Here is a 15230-nt window from a genome sequence, read left to right as displayed (position 1 = left end):
CTTGCTCAAGCAGGATGATGGCGAACCTATGGTATACGCGCCAGGGGTGGCCCACAGAGCCCTCTCTGTGGGCATGTACGCCGTTGCAACTGCTCTTCTGATTTCCGGTGCATACATGCACACTGGCCAGCTGGTCTTCGTGAGCATTGGAGCACCAGAAAATGACTTGAGAACGGCCCAAAAAATGGGCTGAAAACGGGCCAAAAATGGTTTTTCAGGCCATTTTTTGGGAGTTTTTGCCCAGGAAAATGGCCAAAAAACAGCCATGCAAGTCCAGCCAGCTGGTCTCCGGGTTTCTGGAACTTTGGCATACACATATGCATGCACATCAACACATGTTCCAGTTTGGGCACTCAATGCTGAAAAGGTTCACCATCACTGCCCTATGCCAAGGGTGTCAAACGTGCGGCGTCATGTCACCATCATGTGATGTTTTGCAATGTTTTTCTCATTTGCAGAGCTGAGATGGGCATGGCCTCCGCGTGATGCATCCAGCCCGTGGGCTGCTAGTTTAACACCCCTGCTCGATACCATTTCAGACAAATGGTTGCCCAATCTCTTTTTAAAAACACCTACATTTGGAGCACCCACAACTTCTGGAGGCAAGTTTAAAACAATTAATTGTTTTCCCTATCAGGAAATTTCTTCTTAGTTCTAGGTTAGTCCTTTCCTTGATTAATTTCTACCCACTGTCACACGAACTTAGAAAGCAATAATTATTTCTGAAAAATAAAGGGAGGGAGATAAGGTATTATCTCTGAACATCAGAGTGAAATCTGGTCAAGGAGATTAGGGAAAACTGACAAAGAAGGGATATTGGAGATTCTATAATGTAAAAAAACCCCATTTTTTTCTTATTCATTTTAGAGCTGGATTAGAGGGCATAAGCCTGTTCAGCTTCTTCTTCAAGAGGTTCTTAAACACTAGCCCTCTGAAGATTTCTGGACAAATACCACAAACAAAGCATCATGATAGATTCATAATTTGGAGGTCCAAAACAGCAGTCAAACCTTCTCTTCTGTATATTGCTCCACCCTGCTTCAACACTACTCCACAGAGTTCCCTTCTCCACATGCACAAACAGGACTAGAAGACTGAAGATGGGTTGCAAAGTAGGGAAGCTTTAAGCAGCTGCATTATGCTACAGTAGTAGTGTAGTTCTCCTGCATGATTTCTCTTGCTACTTTTTGTTTGAACTAGAATCCTTGTCTACTTTTATAATATGTTAGAAATTCCGCAAGAAAAATAGTTGTACTAAGATTATGGATTTGGAAGAAAACATTGATTACTTATACAATACAATCCTAATGATTCAGATTGTAATAATCACATTGCTTCTTACCTTCCACAGCTCTTTTGAAGAATACTTTGCAGCTGCCACATGTCAGGACACCATAATGACACCCAGAAGCCTCATCTGAGCAAACAAGGCAAAGCTTGGGAGGTGGTCCCGTAGTTGTTGAAGAGGTAGATGGTGAACTGCTCACATCAGATCTTACTCCAGGGCTAAAGAAATATTTCAAATAAAATTAAATTTCAAAAAGGAATCCAAACACAAGAAATGCTATATAAATATTTCCAAAATTTATCTTTATTTTTGGTTCTGTGATCAAAAGGCAATTCAGAAATAAGTTCATAAAATAAATAGCTTTTATTTCTATTTATTTCTGAATTAGAAAGGAAATTTGCTAGAATTTTTATCTTAGCAAATACTGTTAGAATATCAGCTAGAATCTACCCAAGACAGCTTTAATCTTTTAAAAGCATTGTTTTGAGGCCATTAGGAACAACAGAATGCTTCAATATGTACACATGATACTTTCAGAGAGATAAAACCACAATACTTTCCTGAGGAAGAAGCATTACATAATTACTGGCACAGAAACAACTGGAACCGAGCTGGCTGTTGAAGGAAGTTAGAAATTCTGATGCAATAGTTTCCATTAAATGAAACTTAACATCAAAGTTATACAGCAACCTGGGTATTTATTTCTGAGACATTTGCTCTGAGTTAGAAACCAGATTCAATTACCTTCCAATTGACACTAAATTGCAATAGCCAAAGTACCTCCATAATAGCTTAAGCTTCTCAAAGCAAGAAAGCATATCTGGGGAGCCATGTTTTCCACACTATTTAAGTATGAAAAAAGGTCATGTCACTTTTTTGCTGTTGTAACTTTGGGTGGTCACTAAATGATTGTTTTAAGTCAAGGACTACCTGTACAATGTTGAAAGCAAAAAGAATCAGGATTGGAGTGCCAGATCTAAGCAATTATTGTCAGTCATGAGAAAAGCAATCTATAGTTAAAATTACAGGCAGAAAAGTGATTTAGAAATAAATATTTTAGATATTTTAGAAACATTAAAAATTCAATGACTTTTCTTAATTATGAATTAAGCTGAAAAAAATTGAACTTTATTTGGGTTTTAGCTCCAAAAAATACTTTTGCTTAATGGCCTATGCAATCCTTTCCTCTATCACATTAATCAGCAATATAGATTCTTTTCCCCCCAAACCTTCATTAATACAATATTACAGATCAAATGTATGAGCCCAAGCTTCTATTATCATAAACAAGGTCAATAAGGTTTACTTTAGCCCTCCAAAACAAGATTGTTATGACATCTTACAAAATATTCCCCAAAATAGCACTCAGAATATCCTAAGTTTATTTCTGACATCCTAAAGTAAACTAGGAAACATTACATTAGTTTTTTGTTAACAACAGTATTTGGGACACGATGCGGTAGCACAGTGCAATGTCACATGAATACATTGCTCAGCCACTGCAATTCCAGCAGCCCCCACTGCCATTGTTAAGCAATGACTTCCTCATGACTTCCTATGGACTTCCAATAAGTAATGTCAACGGGGAATTAGGGGCTTGAGATGGCTGGTATTGGAGCGGGAGAACAAACAAGCAGCTATACCAGCCTAATGCAAAGCTGTAGCTGCCCCCGGAGAGCAGCATGGTATGCAAGACCCAACCACCGCAAGCCCAGCTACACAGTGGGAAGACCCAGCCATAACTGCCCTTGCCAACCTACACTCCATGGATTCTGTGTCTAGAGGTCTCTTCTTGTTCTTCGCTGCCTTCTTTTTCCTGCTGCTGCTGCTGAGGTGTGCCCAGTCAGGCCCTTTGCTAGGCAGCTGCTGCCTATGTAAGGCCTTTTTCCTGAAGTCTCACAAGGAAACTGAAGAACCAGACCAGGCACACTACATCAGCTTGTGGGAGCAAGAAGGTGGTGAAAGTCAGCTGGAGGCAATGAAGCACAGGGTGGAAGGGCCTGCAAAGTGCAGGGGGCCAAAAGGGCAGAAATGGGAGAGGGGCGAAAAAGTGGATTGAAGTGTTCCTGCAGTTCTAAAGTGGCCTGCCAAGTGCTTGAATTTAGATCAGGCACTTGGGGCACTCCAACTTTGGCAGATTGGATGTAAATATCATTCATTTAGCACTGTCGTAACTTCAAACTGGTAGATGAATGAATGGATGTTAAGTAAGGATTTCCTGTAGTTTTTAACAGCAGTCAATGTAACAGAGAAACACATGATGCAAAATTTAGCTGTGTAGAAATGCTTAAATTATGGTTTGGTGACATGTAACATACAGAATACCTCGAGGTTTAAAATGTTACAGTAAGAAAAACTGAAGTACAGACATACATACACATCAGATTTCAGGGAGCCAATTGTAACAAGCCTAGAGAAACCTTAGTCAGGATATCATGCACCAAAATTGTCAGATCAATCAGAGCACAGGAAATTAAAAGCTTTTCAGAAATAAGATAACTGAAAGTGCAATCACATGTCATTCCAATGAGAAGAAAAAATGGAATGGATCAGCTGAGAAAATAGCTGGGTTTGTATAGGAAGTTCTGACTGAGTCAAAGACAGTTAGAGGAAATGGAAGATAGGCTTACAAAAAAATAGCTAAGGACTGGGGGGGGAGGGGGCAGAAAGGCTAAAACACAAATTGTGTATGTGTTTTAATGATATCAAACAGTCCAAGGAACTGATGGGTCGACTATTTGGGAAGGCTAGTAAGATAATTATAGATGACAAGGAGAAACCAAAGCTCATTTTAGTCTTTTCTTCAAAAGGGCCATGTGTTCCAATAGACCAAAGTAGAATAAATAACATAAGGAAAAAAATGACAACCCAAAGTAAGTAAAAAGATGGTTTGCCCTACCTGGCTGCCACAAACAACTTTAAGTTCAAAGACCAGATCAATTATATCTAAGACTCCTCAAAGATCTCGAGAATATTATTTTAGGACCCACTTTCTGTGCCTCTGAAGAATCACTGAGGGCAGGCATAGCACCATGGTACTGGAAAAGGAAGTGGCAAGGAGGAGGCGAGAGGAAGAAACAAAGGATAAAGGGGCTGTACATCTCTGGAAGCACAAGGAAAGATATAGGGTATAGAATGACAAAAAAAGGTAGAAGAGGAAAGGAAAGATCAATTTGAGAATATGTGGCAAATACAAAGTACTGTGAGAATTCCTCAACATGACAATATCCTACTTCAATGACAAGATCTAACAGAGACAGGGTGAAGCAAAATCCACAACTTGTATGACACAATATATCTCCTGCTATTGGTTCCATGGCCAAAATCTACCCTGTGTTCTGTATATTATTCCCTGGAGAAATTACCAATTTCTGCTGTATGAAGGGAAAGGTCAGGATAGACAATTACAACCTCTGCCTAACAAATTTCTCAATTTATATATATAGAAGTGATGAACTTACTGCAAACCAGTTCAGGAAAAAAATCAGACAATGCAACTGACTTTTCCAAATGGTATTCTTTGGTGCCAAAAAAATCTTTCCAATGAGGAATGGATGGAAATTTTCTATGATTATTCAAGGGCAGATCCATCATTACATTGGACACTTAATGCCAGATCCCAACAAACAAGCCAAATATATTTAAATTTGCTTCCTGGATCCTTAAATCAGCATAGAATTGAGATTGTGTTTACTCCAAAAAGATAGAAATCAATGTGAGATTGTTAATATATTGGAGAAATGATTGTGACAATGAAACTCATACACTTGCACAGCTTTGAATATACTGGTATATATTTTTTTTCCTCTTGGAGATGATGGCTGGTATCATCATGCATTGGAGGGTAATGATTTTAGAAACATCAGAAGATGCATCATCCTCTTCCCTCAACCTTTGCTGGTGGACCATAATATATGATGGAATAATGTCAGGAGGCCAAGACGTATATATGGAAGTATGACAATGCTCTATTTTTCATTACAATGACATGCAATCCAAACTGGCCAGAAATATAACATAAACATTTTTTTTAATCAGCAGTCAAATGATCAGACAAAATTAATTGCAAGTGTGTATTCTATTTGAAGACAAAGTACCTCACCGGAACATGTAAAATATTGGTGTGTTTAAAAATGACATTGTCATGATTCCAAGAATTATGCTCAATATTCAAAAGGGGAAAATGTCCCTCTTCAGGGACACAGTTTCCAATACAATCATTGAGAATGTGCTGATTTAGCTGGAAAAAGTAGTATTCCAGCATGGTCAGCTATATTTTGCATAATAAGGTGAGGAAAAAAAAGAGCAAAAACACTACAGTATTCCTAACGAATGGCACATAAACTACAAATATTGTCAGTAAAAGTGTCCTAAGTAAAACAAAAAGCACCTATATTGTTACACACTTTTCTTCTTTAATAAAATGTTTTTTTATTTTAAAACCAAAACATTAGAAATCTGCCCAGTGATCATTTTGTTTTTCTGTTTAGACAAGGAAATATTTCGGAAAAGATAATCCAACAGCTCGTGGATTATCCAGTAACTTTTAACAAGAATCTAGTGGCCACCTCTTATAAAAAAAAAAAAAAAGAACCCACATTACTTTATACAAATTCTATGAAGTATTTTATAAGCACATTCTCAGATGCTAAGGTTTTGAAGATAGCCCTCAAAATATTTATGAACAGTCACTGGGTGGGGCATGTATTTCCAAACCATATTTTTAAAAATTTTCAAATTTGAAACTATGGATTTTTTATTTATAATATTCTGAAAGAGAGGCGTAATTGGTGCTTTTTGTATTTGTGTGTGCAAGAATAGAATACCTATCAATGAGTGTATCAGCCTTTCAAATGATTTGTGAAGTCCCTAAGAATCACTATCACTCTCTGCTAGAATAAAAATAATTCTGTTCTACAGTTATTGAATTTTCAAAGTGTCATATATGACAGTATGTGCTATTAAAGTTTAGTTTTGAGCATTTCCTTTACTGCCAGTCACAGGGAAAAAACATTGAAATAACTTTTCTTTTGTAGAGATTAGGGAAGTGAAATGTAAACTTTGTATTATACAATATGTGTTTGTTTGTTTGTTTATATATATATATATGTGTGTGTGTGTGTGTGTGTTATATTTGTGCTATATATTTATTTAACACAAATATAACAAAGGCAACAGTAAAAATATTGGGTTTCTGTTGTGTGTGTGTGTGTGTGTGCGCGCGCGCGCGTGTGCGCGCACACACACACACACACACACGTCTGGTATGGTTATCACAGCAATGATTCTATATTACAAGACTCAAAAACAATGTTGTGTCTTTAATTAATTATACTCAGGGAAGGAAGTATTTTACAGAATATAGAAGTTTTTACAATATTTGCATATGCATTTAATTTTACAGCTAGATATAATCATGTTGGCATTTCTGATAATAAACACTTTATCAGAAGATATCATCCAGGTCATGGTTGTCCAAAAGGTGCTTGAAGGACAACTGGACTTTCTGGGTTTTTTTTGAAGACGTTTCGCTTCTCATCCAAGAGAGCTAAAAGAAAAACCAGAAAGTCCAGTTGCTTCTTGAAAAAGCACCTCTGGGACAATATATATATTTTACAATATATATTTTACAATATATTGTATATATATATTGTCCCAGAGGTGCTATATATACATATACATATACATATACATATACATATACATATACATATACATATACATATACATATACATATACATATACATACATACATACATACATACATACATACATATATATATATATATATATATGGGTATGGCTAGCTGATGAGAGCTAAATAGCTTGAAATAGATCTATACTAGTCTCCCTTTATTTATTTATCAGCACAAATAAAAAAACATATATATATATAGTATATACTAGTTTTATATATTGTATATACTAGTTTTCCTATATTAGAATTGCTGTATTCTAATATCATCAGACTAGTATGCAAAGCAGGCATGCTTTCCATCCTCCTTTGGATAATCAATATTATCCTAGTAAATTACTGGTCTGTAAAACATTACATGAAATTATCATGCCACATATACATGCAGTTAAAATTCTGGAATACTTCCTGTGAAGTCAGAAAAGGGATTACAATAATTCAACCACAAAACATTTTGCACAATTCTAGTTGTAATTCTGGTAAATGTTTTGAGGCATATGGGCACATTTCTTGGGTAACAAGATAAGCATAATCCAGAAACAGTTCTACAGAAGAATGGCATAATTTTTGGTAATTCCTGGTTTGATTTCTCAATTTCTTATGCCAACAATCAGAAGAAACAAGGATAACACAAAACCAATATATAAGAAATAAAGTAAAATGCCAACTAAAGCTCTAACAAGCCATATTTTAAACAAACCATGATTCATAAGTCAATTGTGGTTTCAAAGTGTAATTCGTGACAAAACAAAATGCAGTTTCATTCCTGTGGTGAATTTTCACCTTAAGCTAAGTCAAAGACAAATAATATTATGCTTGGAACTGTATGCAAAAAAGGCTGAGGTTCTTTATTCTATTCTTGGAACCTATACCAACATTCAGTTATTGAATACACAGGATTCAAAGAGCTCCATGTTCAGACATTGCAGCAGTGGCCCACATTTCCCTGCCTGATTTGTAGATTTTTTTAAAGTAATTAAAAATATTAAATGACAAGCTAATATTTTCCTAAGTTATTATGGAAGGAAGGAAGGAAGGAAGGAAGGAAGGAAGGAAGGAAGGAAGGAAGAAAGAAAGAAAGAAAGAAAGAAAGAAAGAAAGAAGAAAGAAAGAAAGAAAGAAAGAAAGAAAGAAAGAAAGAAAGAAAGAAAGAAAGACCATTGACTTACCTGAAGGGTCGTTTTCAGGGCGCTGCGAAGGAGACTCCAAGCAAGGGTTAAATACAGCCAAACTGCTCAGAACTGAATTGAAACTTTAAGCCACGTCTCTGGTGCTGATTATCTTCAGATTTTTTAAATGTAGACGTGGAACTGTTGCATGCTGAGAAGTCCAACAATGGATCCGATATACTCTCAACAATAAACAAGTCCAACTGGAACTGCCAACCTTTTAACTGAGATCAGCGGAACTAGACCTCCGGGTGAGGTGGACTCTCCTTCACAGCGCCCGGAAAACGACCCTTCAGATAAGTCAATGGTCATTCTCCAGGGTGCTGCTCTGTAGTGTCCAAGCAAGGGACATACTTGGTAAATGTCACTAGGGTGGGAAGCAGTAGCAGTCAGGGTCTCTCCGCTGGTATGAATGCCCTGAAGAACTCGCCTCCCAAAGGTCCCTTCCGCTGAAGCAAACTTGTCCAACTTATAATTCCGGACAAACGGAGATAACGAGGTCCAGGTGGCCGCCCTGCAAATTTCTTCAATCAGTGCCCAAATCGCCCAGGCTGCCGTGGTGGCAGTGCACCTAGTAGAATGTGCCATGATGCGGCTAGGCACCGGTTTGAACTGCAGGACATGAGTGAGGGCAATGCAGGCTCTAAGCCACCCACCGATCATAGACAAGGACACCTTCCTGCCTTGGGAAGCCGGCTGGAAGGACACGAAAAGCAATTCAGAGTGATGAAACCAGCAGTGCGCTTGACGTACCTGCGGAGCGTCCTGCGGACATCCAGCTTGTGCCAGCGTTTCTCCCTGGGATGTCTGGGATGCGGACAGAAATCCAGGAGGATTATCTCCTGGGCCCGGTGGAACCAAGTGTTAATTTTAGAGTCCAGCCAGAGGACCACCCTGTCCCGCTGAATCAGGCACAAGTCCTCATGGACAGACAGGGAAGCCAGCTCTGAAATACGTCGCACCGAGGTAATGGCAATCAGAAAAGTGGTCTTAAATGTCAAATGTTTAATGCTGGCTGTCCGGAGAGGTTCAAACGGGGGCTCAATAAGAGGATGCAGAACCACGGTGAGGTCCCAAGTTGGATATCTGTGAACTGCTGGGGTCTCAGGTTAGTAGCACCTCTGAGGAAACTGCGGATGGTGGGATGATGACCGAGTGAAAATTGTTTGTCAGAAGCCAGGATGGTGGACAGAGCAGCCACCTGATGGCGTAGAGTGTTGGGCGCCAGACCCTTGTCAAGGCCGTCCTGTAGGAAGTCCAGAATGACAGGAATACATGCTGAGGAAGATGAAGTGTCGCGAGCAGAACACCAGCTGGCGAAAGCCCTCCAGGTAGCATCCTAGATCTGGGTCGTGGAGGGATGTCTTGACGCCTGGATGGTGCAGATCACCATGGTCGAAAGGCTTCCTCTGCTCAGGAGATCCCTCTCAAGTGCCAGACAGCTAGTTGAAGCCACTGGGGCTCCAAATGTTGAAGGGCCTCCAGGCTGAGGGAGATCTCCTGCGGCAGGAACCACCAAGGGGTTTTGACGGAAAGGCTCACCAGGTCCGCAAACCAGGTTGTCCTGGGCCACAACGGCGCCACCAGTAGTACCTCCACTTCCTCCGACAGGATCTTTCGGATGACTCTGGGAAGGAGAGGGCAGCGCAATGCATTGACCCCCCTCAGTGCATGGGTCGTGAAATTTTGTGAAAAACCTGGGAAGGTGCGAGTTGGCTGCTTGGGCCTGCTGCTGGGCCTTGGAAAATCGTTTTTCTAGGGCTTTTGGCGGTGTAATGCTCCGATCCGGCACCGATCCCTGCTTAGGCCCAGGCCTGGAATAGGGCTTAGTGCCCCTGATGGCCTCCCTGGCAGCCGTGCCGGCCTGCTTTGAGAAGGCTCCCCCATTTGGCAAGGGTCTTCGGGAACCTGATCTGCCATGATGGTAATGTTGGGCCTAACTGAGAAAGGTAGGGACCACCTCCACTCACCACCTCGAAGTAGCCCACCACAGACCAAAGCACTCATAGAGAGAGACACAGAAGGTCGCAGAATCAATTCCAGCCAAACCGTTTTTTTGCGCGAGTGTTAGTAGCTCCCAGCGCCTGCAGGAATAATAGGGCTGTGACCAGGAGGCCTCAATCCTTTGCCGCTCTATTCCGGAGAACTAGGAGTCAAATCGCCGCCAAACCGGACAATCAAGGCTCCATGCGGCTCCTGCCGTGAGTCAGGTTTCAGGCAGCTGCGGCATGCAGTTTAAAGCAAAAACAAAACCGACAGAGGTCCAAAATGGCAGCCGGTACTCACTGATGCCTTGCCTGCATTTAAAGTTGCCGCCAGTCCTGGGAGCGAGCCCTGAGGAGCCGCGCCGCACAGATGGCGGCAACAGAGCCCTTAGGGGGGATTCCCCCTGCAGCAGCGCTGGCATCGGCACTCCGACCCACGTGCTTCCCCAACAGCTGCCTGTGTCCCCAACGGCGCCTGAGAGACCAGGACACCGGGAAGACAAGGGGTGAGGAAAGGGCAAATTGCGGGAAGAAAATTATTATTGCTCACCAAGCCTACTTGAATTTAAAGACACCAATTCTTTTTCTCACGTTAAAACTCAATGGAGAGTCCAAGCAATCTATCTAGAATTGAAGAGAAACTCGAAGCGCGTCCACTGGGCTAGCTGAATTGAAAAAAAAAAAACTGGAGATAATCAGCACCAGAGGCGTGGCTTAAAGTTTCAATTCAGTTCTGGGCAGTTTGGCTGTATTTAACCCTTGCTTGGACTCTCCTGAGCAGCGCCTTGGAAAAAGAAAGAAGGTGGGTTTGCAACTTGGTACTAATAAAATGGCACAGATTAGCTATTGGGATAAAGAGAGATTTTGACAAATAGATAAAATGCCCAGCAGAAGGGTCACCAGTTTTTGCTTTTAGCAAATGGATATTTTGTCTCTGGACACTTGTTATCACTATTATTTTGTTATGGCCCACAGATTTCTTTTAAGGATTCAAAAATGTCACATTCATGAAATGTTTGGGAGTACAGCACACATCAGGTGTTGCATTATTATTCAGTTCTAAGGCAGACTTTCATAAGTGGATTTTGGATGCCCTGTAGAAAAGAAGTAAAAACATATACCGTATATACTCGAGTATAGGCCGACCTGAATATAAGCCGTGGCACCTAATTTTACCACAAAAAACTGGAAAAGTTATTGACTCGAGTATAAGCCTAGGGTGGGAAACGCAGCAGCTACCGGTAAATTTCAAAAATAAAAATAGATACCAATAATGTTTTTGAATATTTATTTCAAAGAAAAACACTAAACTAGCGGTGTATTCAATGAAATACTTCACTCACCTCATGATGCTGATGTCCCGCTGTGATGATGATGTCCCGTGCAGCCGCGGGAGCGATGTCCCGCCTCCTATGACACACGGCACAGTGATTCCTATCATTGGATCATGTGGGACATCGCTATGTGGCTGCTTGCCATAACAAGGAGGAGGTGGGACATCGTTGCAGAGCGGCAGGAGGGGGAGGAAGGGGAATCGTAAGACAGCCCTGCATTACATTAGAACGTGAGGAGGGGGGATGGTGCGGTGCGCGCTGCGCGGCAAACTGACACAGAGGGAGGGGAAACTCACAGGGGCACTGGGCCATTCACGAGTGTCACCCAGCGGCATGGCCCCGCCCCTTTTTCTCCTCCATTTCAGGCAAATTTTTCACTGACTCAAGTATAAGCCGAGGCGGCTTTTTTCAGCCGAAAAAGTGGGCTGAAAAACTAGGCTTATACTCGAGTATATACAGTATTTTGTTTTAATTACTGAATTCTTTCAGTTGTAGGAGGCATAAAAGCACCCCAAAACTTATTCCAGACTGAATTAGAAGACTTTAAAATAACAAATGCGGTTCAAAGTAAGCAAGGGCAAATGAGTCATATCTGTTGTAAAAATTCAAACTTTATATATGTATCAATGGGTCTGAATTGGTAGTGACTCATCAGGAAATGGATCTTGGGAATCAGTTTGGATAGATGAATCATATTCTTAAAATAGAACTGAACATATACTGAAGTAGCATTATGATTTGAAAGAATAAAACTGCCAATATAGTAATGATTTGCACAATATAACTATATAACTATACTTGGAATACCATGACAATTCTGCATACAGGCTGTCCTCGACTTACAACTATTTAGTGACCTTTTGAAGTTACAACACTGAAAAATGTGACATGACTATTTTTCACACTTATGACCTTGTAGCAACCCCATGGTCATGTGATCAAAATTTGGATGCTTGGCAAATGCCATGTATTTATGACAGTTGCCGTGTCCCGGAGTCATGTGATCATCTTTTGCAACCCTCTGACAAGCAAAGTCAATGGGGAAGCCAGATTCACTTAACTGTGTTACCAACATAACAACTGAAGTGATTTAATTAATAACTATGGCAAGAAAGGCAAAATGGGGCAAAACTCACTTAACAACTGTCTTGCTTAGAAACAGAAATTTTGAGCTCAATTATGATTGTAAGTCAAGGACTATCTGTTTTGGAGATTTGGTTATAAAATACAAAAAAAAAACATTTGGGAGGAATACACTTATTTTTACTCTGCCTTTATTATTTTTATAAATAATTGAAGGCAGTGAAGGAATCTAATAATCTTTCTTCCTTGCATTTTTTCCACAACACCCAGTGAGGTGGTTGGGATGGGAGAGAGTGACTGCCTCAAAGTCATCCAGCTTTCAGACCTAAGGCAAAAATAGAACTATACCTAGGTGTCGGCAATTTGCGGCTCCCTGTCCCATCACTGGTTGGTCCCTCCCCTCTCTGTCACACGTCACCTGGCCTGAGAAGGTAAGGGCCATGGCTAGGGATGGAGAAGCTGCTGGGGCTGACTCTCCAGCGCCTTACTCTCGCTGGAGTTTCTTCTGACTCTTGTTGGTGCTGGGCATGCCTCGGTTGCTTTGGGAGACGTGCCACCTGCTCTCCACCATGAGACACTAGCATGACCCAGCTGCAACTGATGCTGGCCTCGTTAACACGAGGGCTGGCAGGGTGGGAATGGGATCCAGGAGAATTGGGACAACAGAAAGGGGGATGGGCCTACAGCGCCCAGCTGCGCTTTAAGAAGCTTACAGCAGCGGGAAAAAAGGGCTGGCCCTGCCCATCGCATGCCCATCTCGGAGGTCAGGAAAGCTGAGTCTGAGCCAAGCTGGCGAGCTGTCCTTGGGGCTCTTTGCTATTCCTTTTCTTTCTTCTTTTTGGAAATCCAGGCTGCTGAGGAACAAGCAGCAGAGGTTTCCTTTTGGGTGACCCTCCTCCTCTTTCTCCTCTTGCAATACCCTGGCCAAAGAGTGCCTTTGCTGTGCTTTGGCCAAGGCTGCCCACTTGAGGTCTCCCTGCTTGTGCGCACACTCCCAGCCTGCCACAGCCAGCGGGTGTGTGTGTGTGTGTGTGTGTCACCAGAGGAGGAGGAGGGTTGCCTGAAGGGAAGACTCCTTTCTCAGCCAGCTTGGATTTCCAAAAAGAAGAAAGAAAAGGAGTAGCAAAGAGCCCCAAGAAGAGCTCGCTGGGCTTTCCAAGAGAGTGAGAAGAGACACAGAAAGAGAGAGATAGATATACACACACACACACACACACACACACACGGAAGATAGACAGAGAGAGATACGGGGTGTGTGTGAGATATAGAGGGAGAGAGATGGGAGAGAGAGAATGACTTACAGAAAGAGGAGAGAGATACAGACGAGGGAGTGATACATAGAGAGAGGGAGAGAGAGAGGGAGGGAGATAGAGAGATAGAAAGAGGGGGAGAAAGATACAGAGAGGGAGGGAGGGAGGGGGGGAGAGAGAAGAGGGTTTTGTGGTTCCTGGTTCTCTGCCCTAATGACTGGCTTGGTAGGTGTGGCTAGGAGGGGTCATGTGACTGGGAGTGAGGGATGTCGAGTTGGTCACGCCCAATGTTTTTTTCTGCGGGAATTAGCCAAACGGCTCTTTGAGTTTAAGGTTGCAGAACCTTGCCTTAACCTGTAGATCAAATATAATTATAAATTATATGGAAACAAAATTAATATAAAGTAAGATAAAAAGAAATAAAAAAGAAAGCTAAAAGTACAAGAAGGGAAAAAACTAAAAGAAAAGTAGAAAAGAAAGAAAACCGATGCAAAGAAGTGGCTTTCAATTGCTTCACTGCAATTGTAAGTAGAATTATATTTTAACCTCTCTCTCTAAAGTTATACCACAACTCTCCCCTTTCTATCCTGTTTTATCAACAGACATAAATCATAAGTCATTTATTTTTAAGCAAAACATCCACAAGGAGTTTACAGTAAATAATAAATATAGATGTCATCTTTAGTTAATCAATTTAGCAAGATATGTTAATTTCACCCTATCATTCATCCATAGTGGGTTGTATTGGTTCTTTCCATTTTTGTCCATATAGTAATCTCTTTGCAGTAATCATATATAGTATTAAAATAAGCTTCCATGATTTTTATCTCTGTATCTAATAATCCTAAAAGGAATAGTTCTGCCTTCAACTGAATATTAACCTTTAAGATTCTCTGTATCTATGTAGCAGTGGTGGGTTACGACCGGTACGCCCCAGTACGGGTGTACATGTGCCTGCCGGAAGCACCAGGTACCGTTCGAGTACGGTGCTCCGGAGTGCTACCCACCCGCCCTCCTTACCAGTATTTGAGGTTTTGTGGGGCTTCTGCACACACGCACAGAGCATACAGCGCTTGTGTGATGCTCCGCCAAGCAGCTGGAGTGTTGCAGAGCGTCGTGGGTGGTAAGTAGGCATGCGCACGCTGAGCGCACATTCATGTGGTGGACACCTGGCCCCGTAGCACTGTACTGGTTCTAATGGGATTCGGAACCCACCACTGCTATATAGGCATTTGAATCAAAAACTTTAGCTATTTTACATGTCCACCAAGCATGATAGAATGTTCTTTCATGTTGCTCCTAATAAAGATTCTGAAATACCTATATATATTTTAGATAATTTATCTGGCATCATGTAGCAACAATGCATTTTATAAAAATTCTCTTTCAAATCATCATATAATGTATATTTCAGCACTTTTAACC

General features: G+C 41.3%; 1 protein-coding gene across 1 annotated transcript in view; it reads right to left on the bottom strand.

Moving 5' to 3' along the window:
* Positions 1-15230, bottom strand: part of NR3C1 (nuclear receptor subfamily 3 group C member 1) — a 64567-nt gene that overhangs the window by 30538 nt on the left and 18799 nt on the right. The window contains 1 exon segment of the mRNA XM_032208796.1: positions 1343-1506. Within this exon segment, the coding sequence (XP_032064687.1) occupies positions 1343-1506 (164 nt within the window).

Source organism: Thamnophis elegans, chromosome 2 (assembly GCF_009769535.1).
Source record: "Thamnophis elegans isolate rThaEle1 chromosome 2, rThaEle1.pri, whole genome shotgun sequence".
Lineage (NCBI taxonomy): Eukaryota > Metazoa > Chordata > Lepidosauria > Squamata > Colubridae > Thamnophis > Thamnophis elegans.
Note: the sequence above shows the minus strand (reverse complement) of the source record. Positions and strands in the feature narration are given on the sequence as shown.